Source organism: Podarcis cretensis (assembly GCF_951804945.1).
Source record: "Podarcis cretensis genome assembly, chromosome: 7".
Taxonomy (NCBI): Eukaryota; Metazoa; Chordata; class Lepidosauria; order Squamata; family Lacertidae; genus Podarcis; species Podarcis cretensis.
In genome coordinates this window covers 14,834,291-14,859,268 of record NC_137176.1, presented here as the reverse complement: position 1 = coordinate 14,859,268, position 24,978 = coordinate 14,834,291, and the positions used below count along the sequence as shown (strand labels likewise).

The window sequence follows — 24,978 nt, the reverse complement described above, 5'->3', positions numbered from 1 at the left end:
CGATGTGCTAGCTTCCAGCCTGTAAAAGTCTATCCTGTATTTGATCTATTCCACATTATTTCCAGGTGCCAGTGGAGAAACGTCTGTTAAATAGTGGAAGGCTGGATAGCTCAGTTTGTTAGAGCGTAGTGCTGATAACTCCAAGGTTGCAGGTTCAATCCCCGTACGGGACAGCTGCAGATTCCTGCATTGCGGGGGTTGGACTAGATAATCCACAGGGTACCTCCCAACTCTACAATTCTATGAAATATAAGACCAGTGGTATAAGTAGGAGTGGAATGGGGAGGACCTCTTGCAGATACTGTCGATCCTGTGACTTCACGTTTTTCCTCCTTGAAACTGCATTTCTTCTTTTTAAAATATGGGAGCTTTTTATTTCTGAGAAAGCTCAGATCAGCTCCAGTACAAACACGGATGAAACAGCTATGAATCTGTGCCTGGGCTCAGCCCAGAAACTGATATTCAGTCCCATGGCTGAACCTTGGAACATATGAAATAATTAATGATACAGTCATTCTGTATCAGTTGCACTGGTTGCCTGACTGCTTGTGAGCTCAATTTAAAAGGCCAATGTTGGCCTTTTAAAGCCCCAGATAGTTTGCAAGGAGCTTGTCTGAAGTGCCACTTGCCTCCATGTGAACCTGCCTGGGGCTTATGATCCACTGCAGAGGGCTTGCTTGCAAGCCACCAGCAGACACAATCAGATTGGCAGGCACGAGAGACAGGGCCTTTTCAGTGATGGCACCATTGATGTGGATCTGCCAGCCATAGATTCATAGAGTTGGAGGGAGGCACATTTGTCTCCTTGTTTTCTTTTAGGTGGGCCTTCCAGACCCCTCAAGTGTCCCTATTTTCCAGGGACAGTTTCAAATTTACAGAAGCCATCCTGGTTTATGATTTTATCCTGGAATGTCTCGCTTTTTCTTAGGACGTCCCTATCTTCATCGGAGAGATGTTGGAGGGTATGGTAGGATGTCCCTATTTTCATCAGAGAAACGTCGGAGGGTGTGGAATAGGATTTTCCTATTTTCATTGGAGTAACCCAGTATCGCCTGAGCTCTGCGATTGCAGCTTTCTCCCGATTGAAGTGCAGAGTATTTGAGGACCAGGACACACACAGGGAAACCAGTATGCTTGTTTACAAAGCTATCATACTACCAATCTTACTGTACGCTTGTGAAACATGGACAACTTATAAACATCACCTCCAGCTCCTCAAAAGATTCCATCAACGGTGTCTCTGAAAAATGTTACACATCACTTGGGAAGACAGGCAAACTAATGCCAGTGTACTGGAAAAAGCAAAGATCACCATTGTCAAAGCGATGACTCTTCAACATCAACTTCGTTGGACTGGTCATGTTGTGTGGATGCCTGATGATCATTTTCCAAAGCAACTACTCTATTCCAAACTTAAAAATGGAAAGCTTAATGCTGGTGGTCAACAAAAGAGGTTTAAAGACTCTCCCAAGGCAAATCTTTAAAAATGTAGCATAAATACCGACAACTGGGAAACACTGGCCTGTGCGTGCTCCAGTTGGAGAACAGTCTTTACCAAAGGTTTCCTGGGTTTTGAAGATGCTCAAACTCAAGACAAAAGGAAAAAATATGTTAAGAGGAAGGCACATTTGGCAAACCCTCATCTTGATGCGGGTGGCGCTGTGCGTTAAACCACAGAGCCTAAGAGTTGCTGATCAGAAGGTCGGCAGTTCAAATCCCTGAGATGGAGTGAGCTCCCATTGCTCAGTCCCTGCTCCTGCCAACCTAGCAGTTCGAAAGCACGTCAAAGTGCAAGTAGATAAATAGGTACCGCTCCGGCGGGAAGGTAAACGGCGTTTCCATGTGCTGCTCTGGTTCGCCAGAAGCGGCTTAGTCATGCTGGCCACATGACCCGGAAACTGTACCCCAGCTTCGTCAGCTAATAAAGCGAGATGAGCGCCGCAACCCTAGAGTCATCCGCGACTGGACCTAATGGTCAGGGGTCCCTTTACCTTTACCACCTTGATCAACTCCTGCCCACAAACCTATGCCCCCACTGTGGAAGGATGTGTGGATGCAGAATGAATGAATGAATGAATCTTTATTTGCATCAGCCATTGGCCATAGCAATAAAAAAAATATGATGCATAAAGAATAGAAATACAGATAAAAAGTCAATTATATAAAATACATTTTAGGGTTTTGGATCCAGAATTAGCCTCCACAGTCACTTACGGACTCACTGTTTAGACCATGTTCATGGAAGGTAATCTTACTTGGCTACGAGTGATTGCCAAAGAAGAAAAAGAAGAATGGCTTTCAAGGCATTAAATTTCAATTTGCCTTTAGTTAAGGAAGGTAGGCTGGATGTTTAAGCCCTTGCACAGGGCTTCTGCTGACAGGACTTATTAGCTGAATCCCACCCTAAAGAAATAATCAATAAGTACTCTTAAACCCTGCACAAATGTTATCAAACGTCCACACTCAGCATGTCCACAATCCTTTTCACCTCCTTGAATCTTGCCCATTGTTGAAATCTCCCACGGCATCCTTGCAACTGAACATATATAAGTTCAATTAGAGAGAGAGAAGGAGGCCACAATTTTTATTACTCAGCAAGCAAATGGCCCTCAGTGCAATTCTTCTGCTCGGAATCATATAGGAGTTGAGAGACGATGCTGAAAACCAGCAGGAACATAAACTGGAGTCAAAGTCAGGGAAGGATTAATAGTAGTAGACCCAGGACATCTGGGTTTGAACCCACACTCAGCCACAAAGCTTACTAGGTGACGTCGAGCCAGCCACCAATTCTTGGTCTAACCTACCTCACAGAGTTTTTGTGAGGGTGAGGGGTGGGAGATAGCTCTGAGCTCCTTGAGACAAGAGTGCGATGAATCTAGATATCTAGATCAATTAATTAACCACAGAGTGTGACTTGATTTCCAGTCTTAAAGAAGAAGAATCCATCTGCTCTCCCAGTTATAATGAGGGAGAGATTCTAAACTGGGCATAAATTGGGAGTTTGATTCATCTTGTCCCTAGAGAAAGATCAGGACTACCATGGTATGATGTTGTTTACACCCAGCCTGCTATTTCAACTTACCTATTCTATATGCCCAGGCGCAAAAATTCTGAATGTTTCACCACATATCTGGGCGCAAGGATTTTTTCTTGTGTTGGCACAGTCTTGTTGACTTTCATGGAAAGCTTAAGCTGTAATCTTCATGTCACAAAGGAATATTAAATCATTTTCTTAAACTGTGTGTGAGTTGTTTCTTTATACTGCAGCTTACATAATACAATATATTTGCCACTGGGGGGCACCGCAGTATTGCTTTTCTGCATTTTGCAGGGCAAGAGAAACTCACCCCTTTTCAAGTGCCTTGTAGGTGGCATCCTGCTGGCTGTGTGTTTTAAAGCGAAAACTGGTTTTAGCTGCAATGAGCTGTTCGTCCTGGCACAATATTATCACAGCACTGCACAGCATGAACCAATTTAATTTTATATCCAAACTTAAGGGCTATTGGCTCTATCTTTTCCATGTTTGCAAAACTAGTCTCTGAACACGGGAAACGTAGAATTCGTCCCCCCAAAATGCATCAAGGCCATTCGCTTCTCTGACACTGATCAGTTAAGCTGGCTTGATGGCACATAACATTGATAAACCTTACAACAGCTCAGGGAACAAACCTGTCAATGTTTCATGTCCATTTCCCATGAGGATAGAGAGTTGTCAGTTTGGCTGGTATTTAAACTTCACACAGTCACTAGGAATGGGAATAGCTTTGTGAGGCAGGCTGAAGTCCCAGGACATGGGGATATTTGCATTTGCATTTTGTATTTTTATGCTGTGAACCGCCCTGAGATACAAATTAACTAACTGACTAACTAACTAACTAACTAACTAACTAACGGGTCAGGGAGGCATCTGGCCAGAGATGAGATGATGCAGGTAAGCAACAGACTGAGAAACGAGAATCTGAGGGAAGAATCCATCTCGAGAAAAGGAATTATTATTATTATTATTATTATTATTATTATTATTATTATTATTAATACCCCACCCATCTGGCTGGGTTTCCCCAGCCACTCTGGGCGGCTTTCAACAGAATATTAAAATACATTAATCTATTAAACCTTAAAAGCTTCTCTAAACAGGGCTGCCTTCAGATGTCTTCTAAAAGTCTGGTAGTTGTTGTTCTCTTTGACATCTGGTGGGAGGGTGTTCCACAGGGTGGGTGCCACTACCGAGAAGGCCCTCTGCCTGGTTCTCCGTAACTTGGCTTCTCACAGTGAGGGAACCGCCAGAAGGCCCTCGGCACTGGACCTCAGTGTCTGGGCAGAATGATGGGGGTGGAGATGCTCCTTCAGGTATACTGGGCTGAGGCCATTTAGGGCTTTAAAGGTCAGCACCAACACTTTGAATTGTGCTCGAAGTGGAGATAGCCCTCCCTGGAGATTCCATGTATTGAACAAGGGACTTTCTTTAGGCAAAGCAGAGACTCTATGGCTGAGCAACGCCCCTAAAAAAAGAAAGACTGAACTATTCCTTGATTAAAAACAACTATCTACCACATTTCACCATATTAGATTTCAGGGCAGTGCAGATCAAGATGGCCAGAGATCGTAGTAACGCTCATGGAGTTCTGAGTCAGAGACTGGGCTTCTGTTTGTGGCTGTATTAATTAAATCCAGTGAAATGTCTGACATCTTTTGACAGCCATTCACCTGTCTTGCCTCACAGAGCACAAGAAAGAAAGAAAGAAAGAAAGAAAGAAAGAAAGAAAGAAAGAAAGAAAGAAAGAAAGGGGAAAGTGTTTACCCAAGACCCATAGAGCAAACAAGATGAAAGATGACGTGTGGTTAGAAAAGAGAGGACTGGAACAGGGACAGCTAAGATTGATATGCAAATTTGGTGGTGTAGTTTCAGAAGTCAACACTACCATAACAACACCACACCTATGTTGGGCTTGTCTCAGCAGCTCAAACTCCTGAGTTCTAGAGCTCCTGGTGGCTTCTCTGGGTGGCCCAGGCTCTGTTCACAATCAGTTTTAGCTGTGAACATTGGCCACATTCCGGAATCTAAACCAATTTTGAAGGCACCTAATCTTAGCCAGAGATCCTCGTGCCCCAAAAGTTTCGACTAAGGGACTTGGAGCAACAAAGCAAATGTTGGCTTCCGATTAACCGTTAGTGAACTTTAGCTAGCAAAATGTTCAGAAGTGGGAAGAGACAACTTTGGAAACAAAGCATCAGCAGAGTTTTGAAGGTAAGCGCCAGAGACCCTCGCTGTTTTGCGGCTGGGAATTGCATACCAGCCGATTCTGGTTTTACAATACAAGTGGATTCGGTGCTCTTGGGCAACAAACCTACTTCCCTCCCTGAATCCTTTGCAGTAAGGAAAGTGAGGGGGAAATATGCTGAAAAGTACAGGAGAGTAATGAATGATCAATAATCAATAATCAGCATTTAATGGGAAGATTGATTGACGTATGATGGTGGGGAAGAATGAGTTGATTTTCTTTTGCTTCATTGCGAATCAGGTTTCTGTTTTTTTAAAAAGGTGAAATTTATACTTTTAAGCTCATTTTCATTTTTAATTATTTTGCTCCCTGATCTTTAGAGGATGCTTGGATTTAGTCCTTTACTATGGATTTTTTTATGTGGCAATGTTTATTTTGATGCTCTATTTAGTTAAGTTTTATAGAACGTAGAAATTCTCTCTTTTTTGTTTTGGTATTTGCTATTTATTTAAGGTATTTAAGACCTATGCTGTAAACCACTTAAGAGTTTTGTTTAACTACGAGCGGTATATAAATGGTCCAAATAAAAATAATTATTGAAGAAAATATGCGCTAAATCAGAGCAAATGTCAATATGCAGAAAACCCAGTTGGTGTTTGCTCCAATTCAGCAGTAAAGATTGGGTTTTCCTGGGGGAAAGCACAGGTCTGGATGAGCTGCAAGTGGAAGTATAGGCATGTGATTTTCTCCTGTATTCTTCAAAAACCAGTAGCTGGGGTGGGGGATGGGCATCACAAAAGGTAGGGATGCTCTTTTGGGCCTCTTAGTCCTAAATCTCCCCTTCTACATCCAGAATCCAAAAGGATACCCTTCCACACCCCAAAATAACCATTTTATTGATTCAAAACAATAAAGATGGTAAACGATTGCACACAGAGAGAAAGCACAGGATTGCTTAGAACTTTCTTGTTTTAACATGAGGTAAAGAGTTCTTGGAGAACAGATAGATGGTTGTTTTCTTGCGTGAAGCTTCTTCTCTTTCTCTTATTTATTTTTTAAATCCTTTTTCCATTTGAAGAAGAGTGACAGATCATTATTAGTGCATAATTTTTTATTATTACCTCATGAATTAAACTTCCGCCCATTATGGGCTCTGATGATTTATGTATTTTGAATGGGAAAAATTCCCACCGTAAAGACCGCCGCGTCTTCTATAAGGTCTTTAGATATGGAATGACGGCTTGTTTTCAGATACTTAACGTAGATGATGGAGTGAGCTGTGTATATTGGAATCCTTATAATACCGTATCTTGTGATTCATGAGCTGATATTGCAGTCTTATTTATTTCATGATGGATTGCTTTTTGTCTCAGTACCTTCATTGGCGAGTTGCAGCCCCCCCCTCCTTTTGTTATAAGCGAAATAGGTCTATTAGCCATGGTAACTAAATGTAAACCCCAAAACTACAGAGAATTTTGTTGTTTACATGTTGCTGATTGTCGGCTTTGTCAGGATTCCTGCCAGCCACTGAAGGGAACAGTATGTTAGTTCTTAAATGTGATATCCTTTCTCATGTTTTTTTGAATGCAAAGACACCCCCCTGCGTCACCCCTATTGGCTTTCTGAAGCTTGGACCACGACCGAAAACGATAGCCTGAGACTAGAAACTGGCACACCCCCTCTGTAATGTTTTGTTTGTGGCAGCTTGGGTAACCTGTTGCTTAGCAGCTCTTGCAGCTGCTGCTGCTATTGTCAAACGGTCGAAGGCAATTTGCTGCCCGTGTGAAATGAGATCTCTCCATCTTTCAGGTTGCTTTTATCAAATGATTGGCTTTTGTTTTCCAACCCCATGGCGAGGACGTTTTCAGGAAGTCAAATGATGCATGGCTCATTTGGGCGACAATCGAAAGCCCACTTAGATCTCATTTTGAGAAGCAGGCATTTTGGAATCCGTTGGAAATAAACGAAGAAATCATTCTGTCCGCTCAGCTGTCAGGAAAACAGTGCCTAACCAATCCCTTCCTGTGGGTACATGGCAAAGCCTATGTGGCCCTCCAGATGTATAGAATTGTAGGTTTGAAAGAGGGTCATTGAGTCCAACCCCCTACAATGCAGAAATCCTGCCCACAGCTGTCCCTGGGTGGGCTCGAACCACCAACCTTCTGGTTAACAGCCAGACACACTGATTCATTGTACCATGAGGTAGTTGGACTACAACTCACATCACCTCTGACCATTGGCCATACTGGCTGGGGCTGATGAAATTTGCAGAGGCAGAGCTAGCTGCTCAAGCACCTGCTCAAGCACATGCTGTGCACCTGGTGGTGGGGCTATCCTCCTGCAGGGGCGTGACTAACCACCATGGGGGCGGGGCTAGCTGCCGTAGGGGGTGCCGCCCACGTCGAGCGTCCCAGGGGGCTGCCGCCCATGGTGAGCGTCAAGCATCCCAGGGGGGTGTTGCCTGTAGTGAGTGTCCCGGGGGGGGGGGCGGCACGGCAATGGTCACCCCCCTCAGGGATGAAACCCGGGGCAGACCACCCCCCTTCCTCCACCACTGGGGATTTGGAGTCCATCTGCATTCCTAACTCCCTTGACAGCTTCAGAGCCCAATTCTATACATGATGTGATGATGATGATGATGATTAATTGAGTTTATATACCGCCCTATTCTCAGAGGTCTCAGGGCGGTTCAAAGAAAAGATCACAACATCAGAATAAAAACAACAACCCAATAACCCCCCCCCCCCAAGAAAAAAGCCACATTTTAAAAGGTTATAGATCAACCAAAGGCCTGGTTAAAAAGGAACGTTTTTGCCTGGCACCTAAAGGTATATAATGAAGGCGCCAGGCGAACCTCCCTGGAGAGAGCATTTCACAGATGGGGGCCACTGCAGAAAAGGCCTGTTCTCGTGTTGCCACCCTCCGGACCTCTCAAAAAGGAGGCACATGAAGAAGGGCCTCAGAAGATGATCTCAGGTTCTGGGTAGGTTCATATGGAAAGAGATGGTCCTTGCGGTCCTAAGCTATTTAAGGCTTTATAGGTCAAAACCAGCACTTTGAATTGGGCCCGGAAACTAATTGGTAGCCAGTGCAGTCGGACCAGGATTGGTGTAATATGCTCAAACTGTCTTGGTTGCTGAATTCTGCACTAGCTGAAGTTTCCGAACCGTCTTCAGAGGCAGCCATTCATATAATGTGTTAAGTTGTGGGTGAACATATCAGACGACACAGCGATTCTTCAAACAGCTCTTGTTTATTCACAGAAAAGAACAGAACTGAAGGGTTCAGCCAGCCTGCTTATATAGAGCTCCACTACAATGCAACAGTAACCACTTTCTGTAACTGCCCAATCACTGAACGTCACTTTCAATCCTTTATTTACATATGTGGACCTGAGTGAAAACTATCCACAGTATCCCCCTGCTTGCCCAGGGTGAGAACTTCAGTACATAACATAACACATTTATACTTGGGGGAAAGTTCCCGTTGAATGAATCCGAAGGAACTTACATATGACTGCAGCCCTACCCAGTGAACAGTGAGATTTTCCCCTCCCCCAAGAATATCACATGGAGTTTTTGCTTTTTCAAGCATCGGTGTGATGGCCTGGGAATCCGATTCAGAGGCTGAACCGGAGGAATCCCAGCCTGCACAGGAGTCCCCGCCTCCAGGGCCGGCTGAACTGGGGCAGGGCCTTGATTCTGAAGCGCCTGCACCTGTGCCAGATCCTCAGGAGCAGGCACCAGGTGAATCCACTCTGGCTCCAGAGGTGGTTGAGGACTCAGTGCCTACAGGTGAGTCTCCCCCTGGGCCCAGTAACCCTTCAGCCTCTCCTGAACTGCAGAGGCTCAGGGCAGAGAGGCGAAGGGAACTGGTTTCTCCCAGGAGGAGTGCTTGCCTTAAGGCCAGGAGAGGCGGGTCTCCTGGGGGCCGGGACCGCCCCTGGCCTCAGAGAAGATAAAGGCCAGTCAGCCCGGTCCCAGGTTGCGGGAGCAATGTCGTTGATGAGCTGTTTTGGCCAGCATCCAGTCCTGTTTCCCCCAGAGTTCCTGTCCTTGCCCGGCTTCCCTCTGTGGACCCCGCTTCGCCCGAGGAGGACTGTCTGCCGACCCTCAACTCAGGTCCTGGAACTCGCCCCACAGTAACCTTCCCCCCCTGGACCAGCACAATCGGGAATTTTTGAGCTTCTAATGCAGGGCCTGGAAAGAAAGGCTAAGTTCCCTCTAAGGTACTAATGGAAATTTTGTCCTTCCAGCAAAAGCTGAAGGAGGAAAAAGAGGCCAAGCGTGCCCACCTGGATGGCAGGCATGATTATATCCTGTCGATTGTTGCTTCCTGTGTGGATTTAGAGAAGGCTGAAGTGGAAGATGCAATCCTTGAAGGAAATCAGGTAGGCTAATGGATGTAGCTTCAGAAGGCAGAAACCTGCTGGGAGCGGAACGGATTTAATGCCATGTTGATTGTGGATGCATTTAAGAACATGCAAGTTGGAGAGGGCCAAATGTTCACTCGCTTCACTGTAAATGGAGCAAAATGGTTTTCGGAAAACCCCTTCAGATGTTTTGTACGCCAGTTTATTGCTTCTGCTGATGCTTTAGCATTCCTCCTCTCCTCCTGCTCAGTTCTGGGTCATCTTCCTGGAAACGGATGATCCTAGTGAGTCAGGAACATAATTTAAAATATTTATAGATCACCCTTCATCCTTTTAGGATTCCAGGACGGCAGTTTATGCCTCGGTACAAATCACATTGTGAGTGTGAGGATGTCACAAAGCTACAGAGCCGTTTCCAAGAGGGATGGCTCACTTGGCTACCTGAGGCCAACTGAGACTCCTTGGGGCTGTGGCTTTGTTATATTTAAGGGGAGTTTGGATTAATACTCTTCTGCACCACTCTCAAAAATCCATAATTTCTAAGGTGCCAATTGAGGTTGAGAGGTTGTCAAGCGAGCCCAGGTCATCCACAGGGCAGGAAGGAACTGGAGGCATGAAATGGCAATTAGCTTTTTATTAGCAGGAAATAACACAGCAGAGTCCTCCGGCTTGTATTAATTTAACTGGGACATTGCTAAAATTGACCACTAACCCTACCCTTCCCTCTCTAGCCTCTCATTTTGGATTCCTCCTGAGCAGACGAAGGCTGTGTTGAATTCGGTGGGCTCTCCCTGTGGGCCTGTCTGGCAAGAGAGCCAGCAGGACTGGGGCTGCCCTGGTGTTGTGTAGCAAGGGCAACGTCTGACTGCTCTCTGTCTGAGTCGCCACTCACACTGTGACTTTCAGCCTCTAACCCTGTCCTGGAAGGCCCTCCTCTTGACGCCCTTGATTGCTCAAACCTTCTGCTTCTAGCATACCCCAGACTGCTCCTCAGAGTTCCACCACCATGATCTGGGGTCCAAGTCACCATCTTGGGCAGGTGGCTCCCACCGTTCTTCCTCATCCAGCCAGTCTCTGACATCCTATCAACCCGTGACCTGAGTAGCTCAGTGAGGGCCTTACCCAAGGGTGAGTGGGAAGCCTGGGTGTCAAAACAGCCCCAAACCCTTGTGGGCAAGACCTTTTTAAGGCAGCCTTTCTCAACCTGTGGGTACCCAGATGTTGTTGAACTACAACTCCCAACACCCCTAGCTAGCAAGGCCAGAGCTCAGGGATGATGGGAGTTGCAGTCCAACAACATCTGGGGACCCACAGGTTGAGAACCACTGTTTTAAGGTCTTCTTGTCCTTGTGAGATCTTGTGGTACGATTCCTTCCCATGAGAGCACACAGGAGCACAGGGAAGTGCAACTCAGACCTCCCCAATTATTTCCTGGTCAAACACCATCGGGCAACGTTGACCCGTGTGCAGTTAGTTGTGCCTGGAATGAGCTTAAAACTTCAGCAGGCTCAACTACACTATCAGGGCTTGTTCACACAGGGGTGGAGGAAGGGGGGCGCGGTGGGGGCAATCGCTCTGGGTGTCACCATTGAGGGGGGTGACAAAATGCTGGGCGGCAGTCACTGCAGGGCTTGCAGTGTGCCCGAGCCACACGTCTCTCCTGGGAGTGACGTGGTGGCTTGGGAGCCCGCAGGCCCACTGCCTCAAACGGTCTGCCTGCCACCTGTAGGGCGGCTGAGTGGGAGGAGCCAGGCGGACTCCTCAGAGGCCCTGCGGAACATCTTGCCCTGGCTTGCCCCACCCCATGGGCGGCTGGCCACAACCCTGTGCTCAGGGCACGTGTGCCACCCCAGCTTGCTCCATGGCTGTGTCCACACTAACCTTTTCTCTGCTCTTTTTCACCTCGTAGCTTTCCCTGTGAAAACCCGCTCTTTAAAGCTCAATCGGAGGAAACGGCAATTTGTGGGAAACATGATGTTTGCTCCGATGAAGCACTAAAGAGTGGGTTTTCGCAGAGAAAGCTCTGGTGCAAATAAAATAAAATGCAATACTTGGGCACAGAGCTTTTAAGCACAGACCCATGCCTGGAAAGAGCAGATAGGCCCCCCAGGTGTTGAAAGCATGTGCAGGTTGTTGAAAGACCTGATTTCCATACTCTTTGTAAGTGTATGCAAATATTCTGGCACATGGACATGTTTAGCTCTTGCTATTTCTCATAGCAAGGCACTGATATACATTTAACTTTAAACTGTTAACTACAAATGGTGAACTTTTAACAGATAGAGCGTATTGATAAATTCTTCATTGCTGGTGGCTTTCGTCACGTCATGTTCTACTATCAAGAGATGGAAGCAACGGAAACAGGTAGGGAAAGTATTTAGCAGTCAAAGATACAACCCATCAGCTCTTTACACACACAGGATGTGCTCTTTAAAAGGTTATTTTATTTTTTTGAAATCATTTTTATTTGATTTTACAAATATAAATATAAATTTACAACAATCCAAATGCATATCCATATCTAGAGATTGCTCTGAATCTCGAGACTTCCCCCCCATCTCCTTCATGGAACTCTGGGCGGCTTCCAACAAAACACTAAAATACAATAACCTATTAAACATTAAAAGCTTCCCTAAACAGGGCTGCCTTCAGATGTCTTCTAAAAGTTTGGTAGTTGCTGTTCTCTTTGACATCTGGTGGGAGGGTTTTCCACAGGGCGGGCGCCACTACCGAGAAAGCCTTCTGCCTGGTTCCCTGCAACTTGGCTTCTTGCAGCGAGGGAACCGCCAGAAGGCCCTCGGTGCTGGACCTCAGTGTCCAGGCAGAATGATGGAGGTGGAGATGCTCCTTCAGGTATACTGGACCGAGGCCGTTTAGGGCTTTAAAGATCAGCACCAAGACTGTGAATTGTGCTCGGAAACGTACTGGGAGCCAGTGTAGGTTTTTCAGGACCAGTCTTATATGGTCTTGGTGACCACTCCCAGGCACCAGTCTAGCTGCTGCATTCTGGATTAGTTGTTGTTTCTGGGTCACCTTCAAAGGTAGCCTCATGTACAGCGCATTGCCGTAGTCCAAGCAGGAGATAACCAGAGCATAGTGTTCAGTTGGCTGCACTGATACTGTCCGTCCCCCCCCCCCTCCGAAATGTTCCAGGACATGGAGGCTCTACGGCAGCTATCCCTCACTCGGCTAAGAGCAAAGGGCCTAAATTATTTGTGACGGAAGGCAAGGATGTCGCCTTAACTGGCATATGCGTTTTCTTCATCAGAACTAACCCATCCAAACCAATCACTGTGGAAAATATTAATCGAGTGAGTATGTGCCGCTTTTTAGTCGCATTCATGAGCACTTATGATTGCATGTAGGGGAACTGCCCTGTGTCCATCTTGAGTCTGATTTGCACTTTGCCATTTATCTAGCAAAACAGACTGGGATTGCATGCTTGATCTCCTCATTCAAGGCTCTAGTCCTCAGTGTTCTTTTCAGTAGTATAATAAGCCCCAAGCTAACAATGTGATGTGTTATTTTGTTGGCAGGAAGTGGCTTTCAACATGATGGATACGGCTCACGGGGGTTTACTGAACAGTGTACAGCAGTTGCTGTCTGATATCTTCATCCCAGCTCTGAAGACAATGAACTACGGCTGGGGAGAGTCGAGTGGACCACAGAAAGGGGCTAACATCAAGCAGGACTTCATTGCTTCTCTAGAGGGATTTGTTAGTGTCCTTTCGGGGGCTCAGCAGAGCCTGATGGAGAAGGTAGACTTTCTTGCTTTTGTATTAGAAGAATATTAGGTGAGCAAGGTGCATAGGTGTTTATGCGCCCCCTCGCCCAGCTTGTCCGGAGTTTTGGGCTGGGCTGCCATCAGTATGCTGATGACACCCAACTCTATCTGTTGATGGATGGCCATCCTGACTCGGCCCCAGACACACTGATCAGATGTTTGGAAGCTGTAGCTGAATGGTTATGTGGGAGCCAGTTGAAGTTAAATCCTTCAAAGACAGAGGTCCTCTGGCTGGGACGGGACGATATGGGATTGAGGGGGCAACTCCCATCTCTTGCGGGGGCGCAGTTAGTGCCAGCACCGTCCGTTAAGAGTTTGGGTGTAATCTTTGACACCTCCCTCTCCATGGAGGCACAGACTGCAGCTATAACAAAGGCGGCATTTTTTCATCTCCACCAAGCTAAGCAGTTGGCTCCTTACCTCTCTCGCCCTGACCTAGCCACTGTGATCCATGCGATGGTCACCTCCAGACTGGATTATTGTAACTCGCTCTACGTGGGGCTGCCCTTGAGACTGACCCAGAAACTCCAGCGGGTGCAGAATGCCGCAGCGAGACTCCTTACGGGGTCCTCGCTGCGAGATCACATTCACCCGGTGCTATACCAGCTGCACTGGCTCCCATTGGAGTACAGGATCAGGTTTAAGGTGCTGGTTTTAACCTTTAAAGCCCTATATGGCCTAGGACCCTTGTACCTACGGGACCTCCTCTCCTGGTATGTCCCACAGAGGAACTTACGATCTTCAAACAAAAACATCTTGGAGGTCCCAGGCCACAGAGAGGTTAGGCTGGCCTCAACCAGAGCCAGGGCTTTTTCAGCTATGGCTCCGATCTGGTGGAATGCTCCGCCACAAGAGATTAGGGCCCTGTGGGACTTGACTTGACATCTTTCCGCAGGGCCTGCAAGACAAAGCTGTTCCACTAAGCCTTTGGCCAGGGCACAGCCTGACTCCCTCCTTTGGCAATCTTCACAGAACTCTAGCCCAATGGTTGCCATCAATTAGATTTGAAGTAATTTTTTAATGAAATGATTTTAGAATGTTGTATTATTTTATTGTTGTTAGCCGTCCTGAGCCCGGCCTCGGCTGGGGAGGGCGGGATATAAATAACAAAATTATTTATTATTATTATTAAAACAGGACATAGTTGTGAAGTATGCACCAATGGTACTGTACTCTTTGAATTAAGTAATGGACAAGCTCCCAAGGTTTCTTGAGTGTCCATTGCCAGCATTTACTGGGAGCATCATTTGAAAATTATATGCTAAGAATGTCAGAACAGCCCTGTGGCATCAGACTAAAGGCCTGTCTGGTCCAGCATCCTGTTTCTGCAGTGGCCAGCCAGATGCCTCAGGGAAGCTCATAAGCAGGTCAGGTGGGCAACGGCCCATTGTTATTCTGCAGCAGAGGTATGCTGCTAATGCAGTTTAATCAGCGGGTGACTCTGTGTTCTAAACCACTGAGCCTCTTGGGCTTGCCGATCTGAAGGTCGGCGGTTCGACTCGCCGTGACGGGGTGAGCTCCTGTTGCTCTGTCCCAGCTCCTGCCAAGCTAGCACATCAGCACAAGTAGATAAATAGGTACCACTGTGGCAGGAAGGTACATGGTGTTTTGGTGCGCTCTGGCTTCCGTCATGGTATTCCATTGTGCCAGAAGCGGTTTAGTCATGCTGGCCACATGAACCAGAAAGCTGTCTGTGGACAAACGCTGACTCCCTTGGCCTGAAAGAGAGATGAGCGCCACATCCCATTGTCATCTTTGACTGGACTTAACCGTCCAGGGGTGCTTTACCTTTACCTCACCTTATTCAGCTGAAGTCTAGAGCAGGGCAGTGTGAAGTTCAAAGTGACTGGGTCTTACGTTTTGCAGAGACAATAGCCTTGGGGTGAGTCTGTGCACAGCCACAATTCCTTGGGTGAATGGGTTACTGAACGTATACATGGAACAATAACTGGTTAAAATATTGCTTAGGTGAATCTGAAGAAGTGTGAAACCTATGATCTGAAAACGCTCAAGGGACCTGCAGACTACCTGGTGGCATCAAATAGTACGGAGACTCTGGAACGGATAGAGGCCTGCATGAAAGTGTGGATTAAGCAAATTGAACAGGTGATGTTTCGATGAATCGTAGAATCCTACAACTGTAAAATTGGAAGAGACCCCAAGGGTCAATAATAATAATAATAATAATAATAATAATAATTATTTATGATTTATACCCAGCCACTCTGGGCGGCTTCCAACAAAATATTAAAATACAGTAATGCATTAAACATTAAAAGTTTCCCTAAACAGGGCTGCCTTCAGATGTCTTCTAAAAGTCTGGTAGTTGTTCTTCTCTTTGACATCTGGTGGGAGGGCGTTCCACAGGGCGGGTGCCACTACTGAGAAGGCCCTCTGCCTGGTTCCCTGTAACTTGGTTTCTCACAGCGAGGGAACCGTCAGAAGGCCCTTGGCATTGGACCTCAGTGTCTGGGTAGAATGATGGGAGTGGAGACGCTCCTTCAGATATACTTAATGTAGGAATCTCAGCTAAAGCATCCACAACAGATGGCCAACCAACATCTACTAAAAACCTCTAAGGAAGGAGACTCCATAACTTTCCAGGGGAGACTGTTCCATTGTCAAAAAGCTCTTGTTGTGGTTCGAGGACCTGACCCTTGCAATGTGGAATGAATACACAAGGACACGTGATATAAGGTTAATGGGCAAGAAAAGGCCACAACTTTATTGATTACAGCAAGTGAAAAGGTATTGTCTTAGGCATTGGATTACGTCAGCTGACTCCACCCCCTCAGAGAGGGGTGAGTCTAAAACAAGGGGGGTTTATTCACCAGTAGGTGGAGCCTGTTGATGCTAATCCCACTATAGGCTCTCCCCTGATGTCACCGAGGGTCGTGCCATGGCCTCCCACCAAGCAGGCATCGGACAGAATACACGACCGCCAGATTCCTTTAACGGAATACCCCAAAATTGAAGGCATAGGCGATGGCCACACCTAGCCCTTCGACACACCACAACACATTATTCCAATGCCTAACCTACCCACCAATACCACGAAAGTTGTGACGATTGCTACGAGGTAGGCGAAAAAACCAAAAAGCCTAATGCCAAATGGAAAAATTCCTACCAGGCCCCCCGGACAACCAGGGTGACCAACCTAAGGTCCATAGCAGGGCCAAGAAAAACTAAAACCCTGAGCTCAAAGGGAGTGGAGGGTGGGTGACTCGTGACGGGACGACGAAGAGTGAGGCCGAGGAGGGGCTGGCGCCGCAGCATTTAGGCTGCTGTACACGCCCCCTCGGAGGCACCTAGCTGGGTGCCTGTCGATGGGCGTGGGCGCCAGCCAGGTGAGTGGGAGGCAGGGGGCTAATGCCCCCTGCTAGGGGCGGAGCTCGGGCTCCCGCCCACAACCACTCCCCTCTCTTCCAGGGAGGAGAGTCTCTGTCGGACAGTTCTTCTTGTTGAGTCAGAATCTCCTTTCTTGTAACTTGAAGCCATTGGTTTGAGTCCTACCTTCCAGAGCACGAGAAAGCAAGCTTGCCCCATCTTCCATGTGACAGCCCTTTAAGATATTTGAGGAGGGCTATCATAGCTCCTCTTAGTCTCCTGTTTTCCAGGCTAAACATACCCAGTTCCTTCAACTGTTCCTCCTAAGGCTTGGTTTCCAGACCTTTTTTCATCTTGGTTGCTCTCCTCTGCACACATTCCAGCTTTTCAACATCCTTCTTAAATTGTGGTATCCAGAATTGGGCACAGCATTCCAGGTTTGAATAATTTACTATACATTGTGATGATTATTGTTAAAAAACCAAACCTATAATTCATCATTATTGATACTAAGGGCCTTGCTGACTGCTGACTGCTTATATCTTTCTGACAGAAGTTTTAATGGAAATTCATTAGGAGAAAAGTGCATTTCTCAAGTAAACCGTCAATTTCTTGCTAGCTTGCTTAGCATTAAGACTCAGCATCCAACCAGATTCAAGATGTTAACACTGAAAGCCCAGCAGGTTGCACACAGTCCACTGAGAGCAATTAGCTTTCCCATATTCGCCTGGTAATAACCCCCTGTGTGACTTTGTAGGTCATTGCGGAAAATAGCCAGCTGCGGAAGGAAGCAGATGATCTGGGGCCACGCGCAGAGCTGGATCACTGGAAGAAACGTCTGTCCAAGTTTAATTACCTGGTGGACCAGCTGAAGACCTCAGATGTGAAGGCAGTGCTCGGAGTGCTTACGGCTGCTAAATCGAAACTTCTGAAGGTAAGTCTGCTGGTTAATTGCTGGTGTGTTCATAAGATTTAGAACCCCGTTCCTTTTTCTTTAAAGGTGATACTTGTTTCCAAACACACACACACAGTGAGACTTTCCACCCAATAAGCTCACAAGCAGCTTATAATAAAATGTGCCATGTTCCATAAACAGAACAATAAAATACTATAAAATTAATACTTGTATATAGCAACACGCACTGAGCCTTTCAATTGGGGTTAGCCCATAGGGCAGCTCGTAATAAAATGTACATTTCAGGACTAGAACAATAAAAAAATAACACGTATATATAGTAACACACAGGGAGAGCCTTTCAGCTCAGCTTATAAAATGTAAAAGAGCTGATAGTATAATGTACAACATTCCAGTAACAGAACAATTGCACTACTACAAATATACAGTGGTACCTCGGGTTAAGTACTTAATTTGTTCCGGAGGTCCGTTCTTAACCTGAAACTGTTCTTAACCTGAGGTACCACTTTAGCCTCCTGCTGCTGCCGCATGATTTCTGTTCTCATCCTGAAGCAAAGTTCTTAACCCAAGGTACTATTTCTGGGTTAGCAGAGTCTGTAACCTGAAGCGTCTGTAACCTGAGGTACCACTGTATATAAAACTGCTGTACAATTCATGAAGATTAGCACAGGAAATTATGCCTGTTGAAAACAAAGGCTTTAACTTGCTTCTTAAATGTTCCTTATGCTTGATATATACTTTGATACAATAAAATGAATGATATATCCTTGGCCTTAAAGGTAAAGGTAAAGGGACCCCTGACCATTAGGTCCAGTCGCTGACGACTCTGGGGTTGCAGCGCTCAACTCACTTTATTGGCTGAGGGAACTGGTGTACAACTTCTGGGTCATGTGGCCAGCATGACTAAGCCGCTTCTGGCAAACCAGAGCAGCACACGGAAACACTGTTTACCTTCCCGCCAGAGTGGTACCTATTTATCTACTTGAACTTTGACGTGCTTTCAAACTGCTAGGTTGGCAGGAGGAGGGACTGAGCAATGGGAGCTCACCCCGTCGCAGGGATTCAAACCGCTGACCTTCTGATCGGCAAGCCCTAGGCTCTGTGGTTTAACCCACAGCACCACCCATGTCCCTTATCCTCGGCCTTATTATACCCCTAATAAATTACACCCCTAATTATACCTAATTGACCTGCAGCAATTTCCTAGCGCATAGGTAAGGGGTAAATATATGTTGATAAGATCAGCCTTCCTGAACCTGGTTCCATCCGCATGGATTGGACTACAAGTCCTATCAGTCTCAGCTTGCATGGCCAATAGTTGCAGATGATAGGGATTGTAGTTCAAAAGATGTGAAAAGAATTAAATTGAGGGAGGCTGGTCTGAATCAGCTTCTTATTGCTTTCACAGGGTGAGCTATTGTGGTTCTTTGACCTGAGATTTCTGTTCATTATTTGTTGAGGGTAAAAGCATTTCAGAAGTTCTCCCTTAAAAAAAAAAAGTGGTGTTTTTTTTTTAAAAAAGTAAAGTATATTTTTTGCATTTTAATTTTCAAAGAGTTGGCGAGAGCTGGACACTCGGATCACAGATGCAGCAAATGAAGCAAAAGATAATGTGAAGTATCTGTATACGCTTGAGAAATGTTGTGACCCTCTATACAACAGTGACCCTGTAAGTTTTTTAAAAAACAAATCAGTGTTATAAAGATATAGCAAAGGAGTTTCCAGGCCACAAGCGAATGATAGTGAATCCTAACATTTAATTAAACTGTTTGCAAATAGAGTCACTGCTAACTAAATCCCTGATCTAGACCTTGTGCAGAGTAGAAAAATGAATTTGTTGTCCACAAGAATGGGTTTCAAAGCTTTACTGAAAACAGTCTTACAATAGTTACAAATAAGCTTTACAAAATGCAAAGTAAAACATTGCTCTTAAACATACTAATAATGGATCCCAGTCTTATTTAAGTGCTTAATTCAGTTCAATAATTGCCTCTCTCTGCTCCCAGAGAGAGAACCTAAGTAACTTGTTTGATGTATTACAGTATTTTAATATTTTTTTTGGAAGCCGCCCTGAGTGGCTGGGGAAGCCCAGCGAGATGGGCGGGGTATAAATAAATTATTATTATTATTATTATTGCTTGTTCAACAAGCTAAGTTCCTACTGCTGCAGCTGCTGGCTTTTTCTCCTGCTGTGATGCTGAGTTCTCAAGTTTCACCTCCAGAAATGAGTAATCAGTTACAGTATCATACTCAGTGAAATGGAAAATCTCCAGTTTCTCCTTGTTAAATTTACCTAGTGTTTAACCTACTGCCTAATGCAAACTTCTCTTTGCAAAATCTTTTCATACACAATGCAGACAAACATTACATTTTTTGCTTATTAACCTTATATTTTTAACAGCATGTGGCATTGTGTCTTCAAAAATGATACCTCTCTTGGTCCATGTTGAATAATATTATTAAGTGATCACTTTGGCCAAATGACACACACAAGAATTTGCACTTACTGACATGTTGGCATTTCAGGTGACGATGGTAGATGCTATTCCAGGACTCATACATGCTATCAAAATGATCCACAGTATCTCACGCTATTATAACACCTCGGAGAAGATAACGTCTTTGTTTGTGAAAGTAGGTACAAAGACTGTGCTGAATTATTTCCTTTTTCTTGGGAACTGAAGTTTGACTATTGTGAACAATTAAAAGAATTAGAATGCTAAACCATGGTTTGTTTAGCAAAAGTGTATGTGTTTTGAATGTCTGAACCATGGTTTGATTTCTGGAGACACATCATGATGTGAAACCATGGCTTGCTCTTGGTTATTGAACCTCACTTGTTTTAACAATGGCATTATATCTGAACCGAACAGTCTTGCATACAGATGCACAAGGTAAGAGCATCAGGAAAAGAAACCAAGCTTTGAGAAACAAGCTATGGCTTGTTTGCTTTTCTGTGAAACTACTCATGGTTTCTTGAACAAACTATGGTTAAAGCAACCGTGGCTTAGGATTATGTGCAAACACAGCCATAGTTAATCATATGACTGGATAAATGAGCTTTCTTTCAATAGAAAATATAGCATATGAAGAAATAATGCGAAAAGATGCAAAGTAGAAAGCTAAGTTGCCAAAATTAGGATCCGTTCAGTTTTGGGATGGAGATCCGTTGAGTCACTGATAAATCTCTTACACATATTTTTCAAGTTGATATGTTATTTCATGGTAGCCTACTGAAGCTAGATGTATTTTTTGGGATATGGCTGCACACTATGCTTATCATGTGAAATTTCTCTTGTTGTGCGTTCTTTTTCCTAGTAGTCTGGGGAGGCATCAAGGGAGCTCATGAAAAATAAGCACCAGGGGGAGGGATGTATCCAGTGGCTGGCTCCTCCCTTATCATTATGACTTCAAGCCCCTCCAGATTTCTTTGATTGGGGATAGAGCCTTATATTTCTGAGCAGCCGGGGATGGAAAGCTTTTTACACTAAGCGAAATGCACGGCCTGGATCAAGCCGAAACAACAGTTGTTGATTTCACAAAAAAGCTGACTGAGACTACTAAGCTTCTTGTTTTACCTGTAGGTTACAAATCAAATGATAACTGCCTGCAAAGCTTATATCACCAATAATAACACTGCCACCATCTGGGATCAGCCACAAGATGTAGTTCTGGAAAAAATACAGGCCGCTATACGACTTAAGCAGGTAACCTTATAACGTGGTAGCTAACCGTTACAATGAGCCATGGTCGACCCTGCATGGGTTACATGTCAAAGTGGGTGTGGCTGAAGGGTTAAAGTGGGTGTAGAAAGTACTGCAGTCCTCAAGGCTATCTGACATTTCCCCACTATTTTTAAATCATTCCTTAGTCATTATGCTCTCCCCAGAGAGACCTGCTTGGTGCCATCATTGCATGTCTTTAGGCGCCAGGCGAACACATTCCTTTTTCTCCAAGACTTTGGACATTAAATAGTCTGGCCTGTTAAATGTGGGGGCGGAGGCTGTTATTAGGATTATTTTATTATTATGCTGTCTATTATTATACTCTGTATCATGCTTTTATTATTATGCTGCATAAATTATGTTCGTTTAATGTTGGGATCTTTGGATAAAGGGCAGAATACAAACCTAATAAGAATAAGAATAGTTTAAAATGTGGGGTGGGGCCCCAGAGGAGTTACAGACGCTTCAGTTTACAGACTCTGCTAACCCAGAAATAGTACCTCGGGTTAAGAACTTTGCTTCAGGATGAGAACAGAAATCATGCGGCGATGGCGCGGCGACAGTGGGAGGCCCTATTAGCTAAAGTGGTACCTCAGGTTAAGAACAGTTTCAGGTTAAGAACCGACCTCCAGAACGAATTAAGGTCTTAATCCAAGGCAAGGTACCACTGTAGTAGTGTTTCATCAAGAGATATATCTTTTTCTGAGCCTCTCTGACTTACGCAAAGAAATACCTAAAGTCAGTGTATCAAAGCAACCTAGTATACTGCTGATCATGTGTGTCATAAACAAGCATGTCATTTTTGTCATGGTGCCCAATTCCATTTATCCATCTATTTATTTATTTCCTGGCTCACGTTCTTAAGGAGTACCAGAACTGTTTCCACAAGACCAAACAAAAACTGGAACAGAGTCCATCCGAGCGCCAGTTTGATTTCAGTGAGATGTATATCTTTGGAAAATTTGAAACCTTTCACCGCCGCCTACTTAAGATTATGCACATCTTCGATACCATCACAACCTACTCAGTTTTGCAAGACTCCAAGATGGAAGGACTAGAAGTGATGGCCACTAAATACCAGGTATGCAGAATGCCAACCTAAATGGATTTAGTCATCTATAGTTGGACGCGGTGGCACTGTGGGTTAAACCACGGAGCCTAGGGCTTGCCGATCTTAAGGTCGGCGGTTCGAATCCCCATGATGGGGTGAGTTCCCGTTGCTCGGTCCCTGCTCCTGCCAACCTAGCAGTTCAAAAGCACGTCAAAGTTCAAGTAGATAAATAGGTACCGCTCCGGCGGGAAGGTAAATGGCATTTCCGTTCGCTGCTCTGGTTCAACAGAAGGCGGCTTAGTCATGCTGGCCACATGACCCAGAAGCTGTATGCCGGCTGCCTCAGCCAGTAAAGCGAGATGAGCACCGCAACCCCAGAGTCGTCCGCGATTGGACCTAACGGTCAGGGGTCCCTTTACCTTTACCTTTAGTTGAGCCCAACCTCATCTCTCTCTCGCTCTCTCGCTCTCTCCTACACTACAGCCAGCTCTTTGTATCGCTGCCCAAGGCAGCCATTTTGTGCTGGCACCCACTGCATTTTCATCAACATTCGAGTACTGGCACATTATTATTATTGTTGTCATCAGCATCCCCTCCCCAAAGCACTGTCCCTACCTACAAATCTGTAGATCCTCAGGTTTACATCTTAAGGGACAGAATTTAAGAAAAAATGCATTTTAGGATAAGGTCGCATTTTGTCAAGGCGTTAAGATAGGGCATGCTGTTAGGATAAGGGCCTTTCCTGCCTCACTTCCACCTGATTCTCCTTGATCATCATGCTGGGTTTTGAGTCCTCCAAGCCCAGGACGTTTGTGTCATAGAGCCGTATTTTCCAGCTTTCTGCCACTGTCATGCTCATGACAGGACCGCTGCACCCAAACACTTCCCTAAGTATGCCAAAAGCTGGTACCAAGCCTGTCTAAATTTCTCCATGCATTAATTCCCTAATGCTAGGCATGAGCTCTTGCTTCTAGTTCAGAGGCTTTCAACCTTTTTGGGTCCACAGCTCCCTTGACCAACTGCATTCTTTCTGAGGCACCAATGTGGAGCTCAGGAGCCCAGTTATGTCCCCCCTTGCCTGCAGAGCCGGTGGCCCCTTGCCCCTTCCTGAACACCCTCCCCTTGTCTGTGTGTGGGGGTTCCCTCGGCCTCCTCTCCTCTCCCCTCTCCTTGGGAGTCCTTTGGGCAGCAGCCGCCACTACCCTGGTCTGTCCCAAAGAGAGGTGCCCCCACACACTGCCCCACAAGGGCCCGGGAAGGGCCCGGGCCTTAGCGGCCCGACAGAGACTGGCCAAAGATTGGGGAGGCAGCGGTGGGCACTGCCCTGCCTGCGTGGTGGAAAGGCTCCCCTTCAGCACCGGGCACTGGCTGCCAGGTAGGCCATGCACACAGCAAGCACAAGAAAGGTCAGCCTGCTTGCCCGGCCTCCAACTTGTCTGTCCATTCCCAAGAGCGAGGGCTGCCAACCAACACCCTCTGGTCAGCCCCAGAGGCACCATTCACTTGGGGAGCACATTGTAGCAAGGGCTGTCGCTGCAATAAACCACTGTGGAAGCCTTTGGGAGGCAGAAACACGAGAGGCATAGCTGTCAACCGTCCCTTATTTGGCGGGAAACTCCCTTATCCCAGCACGTGTCTCGCTACTGTCCCTTATTGATGATGTCCCTTAAATTTCCCGGGTTTCAAAGGAAGCAGCTCTTCTTCCTCCCTCCCTGCCGGCCAGGCTTCGTTTGGCTGCTGGCTGGGCTTTCTGCCTTTGGCTTGGAGGCGCTCAGAAGTTGAACATACCTGTGCTTGGAAAATCCCTTATTTTGGCTGCTGATCCCTTATTTTTGAGGCTGCTGGTCCCTTATTTTCAAATCTGTAAGTTGACAGCTATGGTTAGATGGCATCAGAGGAGGGGAGGGAAGAAAGAGGGGCAGAGGCCGGTGTTGCCCGCGGCACCCCTGACCATCATTCAAAGCACCTCAGGGTGCTGTGGAACACTGCTCTGGCCGATTTCCACATGGGAATTGGTTATTATTTGTATAAAGGGGCTCTCAGTCATTTCCTCCCATAGTAAAACATGATGCATTGCATAGTTCACCACCCAAGGGAAGAAGAAGACCCAAATAGGGAGTTTTAGACCCAAATCCAGTGTTTCGCTTGCTGCACATTTTATATTGGTCTTCAACCAGCTGAACAGTAATAGGTTTTGCTCGAGAATCATGGGAATTGTAGTTTGCCGAGGTTGTCGAGAAATCCGTTAGAGACCTCTCACCCCCTTGCAGTTGCTGACTGTTAATGTAGTAAGACATCTTATTGTACTTTCATTTGTACAGACCACGGCAATGCAGGAGCAATGGGAGGTAACTTGCGCCAGGGTTTTTAATGCTGTGATTTGTGGTTATGAATATGACTTTTTTGCTTCTCACTGGAGGCCTTTGAATGAAAGGAAAGAGAACACTGGGACGTTGTGTTTCAACTCCTATGTTTCTACTTCTATATATCCTTTGTCAAAATAAATAATTGCACCAGAGTGCGTTCTACAGAAGTGTTGCACATTTTTGCATGTTTGAGTATTTATTTTCCTTGAAAGAAA

At 45.7% G+C, this 24,978-nt stretch overlaps 1 protein-coding gene across 1 annotated transcript in view; it reads left to right on the top strand.

Moving 5' to 3' along the window:
- The window catches only part of DNAH5 (dynein axonemal heavy chain 5), a 185,075-nt gene that overhangs the window by 11,251 nt on the left and 148,846 nt on the right, over positions 1 to 24,978 (top strand). Inside the window, exons 2-11 of the mRNA XM_079985129.1 lie at positions 9,478 to 9,612; positions 11,874 to 11,958; positions 12,748 to 12,905; positions 13,131 to 13,352; positions 15,347 to 15,484; positions 17,463 to 17,639; positions 19,177 to 19,290; positions 20,148 to 20,255; positions 21,206 to 21,328; positions 22,212 to 22,427. Coding sequence (XP_079841255.1) covers positions 9,478 to 9,612; positions 11,874 to 11,958; positions 12,748 to 12,905; positions 13,131 to 13,352; positions 15,347 to 15,484; positions 17,463 to 17,639; positions 19,177 to 19,290; positions 20,148 to 20,255; positions 21,206 to 21,328; positions 22,212 to 22,427 — 1,476 coding nt within the window. The remainder of the gene's footprint in view (positions 1 to 9,477; positions 9,613 to 11,873; positions 11,959 to 12,747; positions 12,906 to 13,130; positions 13,353 to 15,346; positions 15,485 to 17,462; positions 17,640 to 19,176; positions 19,291 to 20,147; positions 20,256 to 21,205; positions 21,329 to 22,211; positions 22,428 to 24,978) is intronic.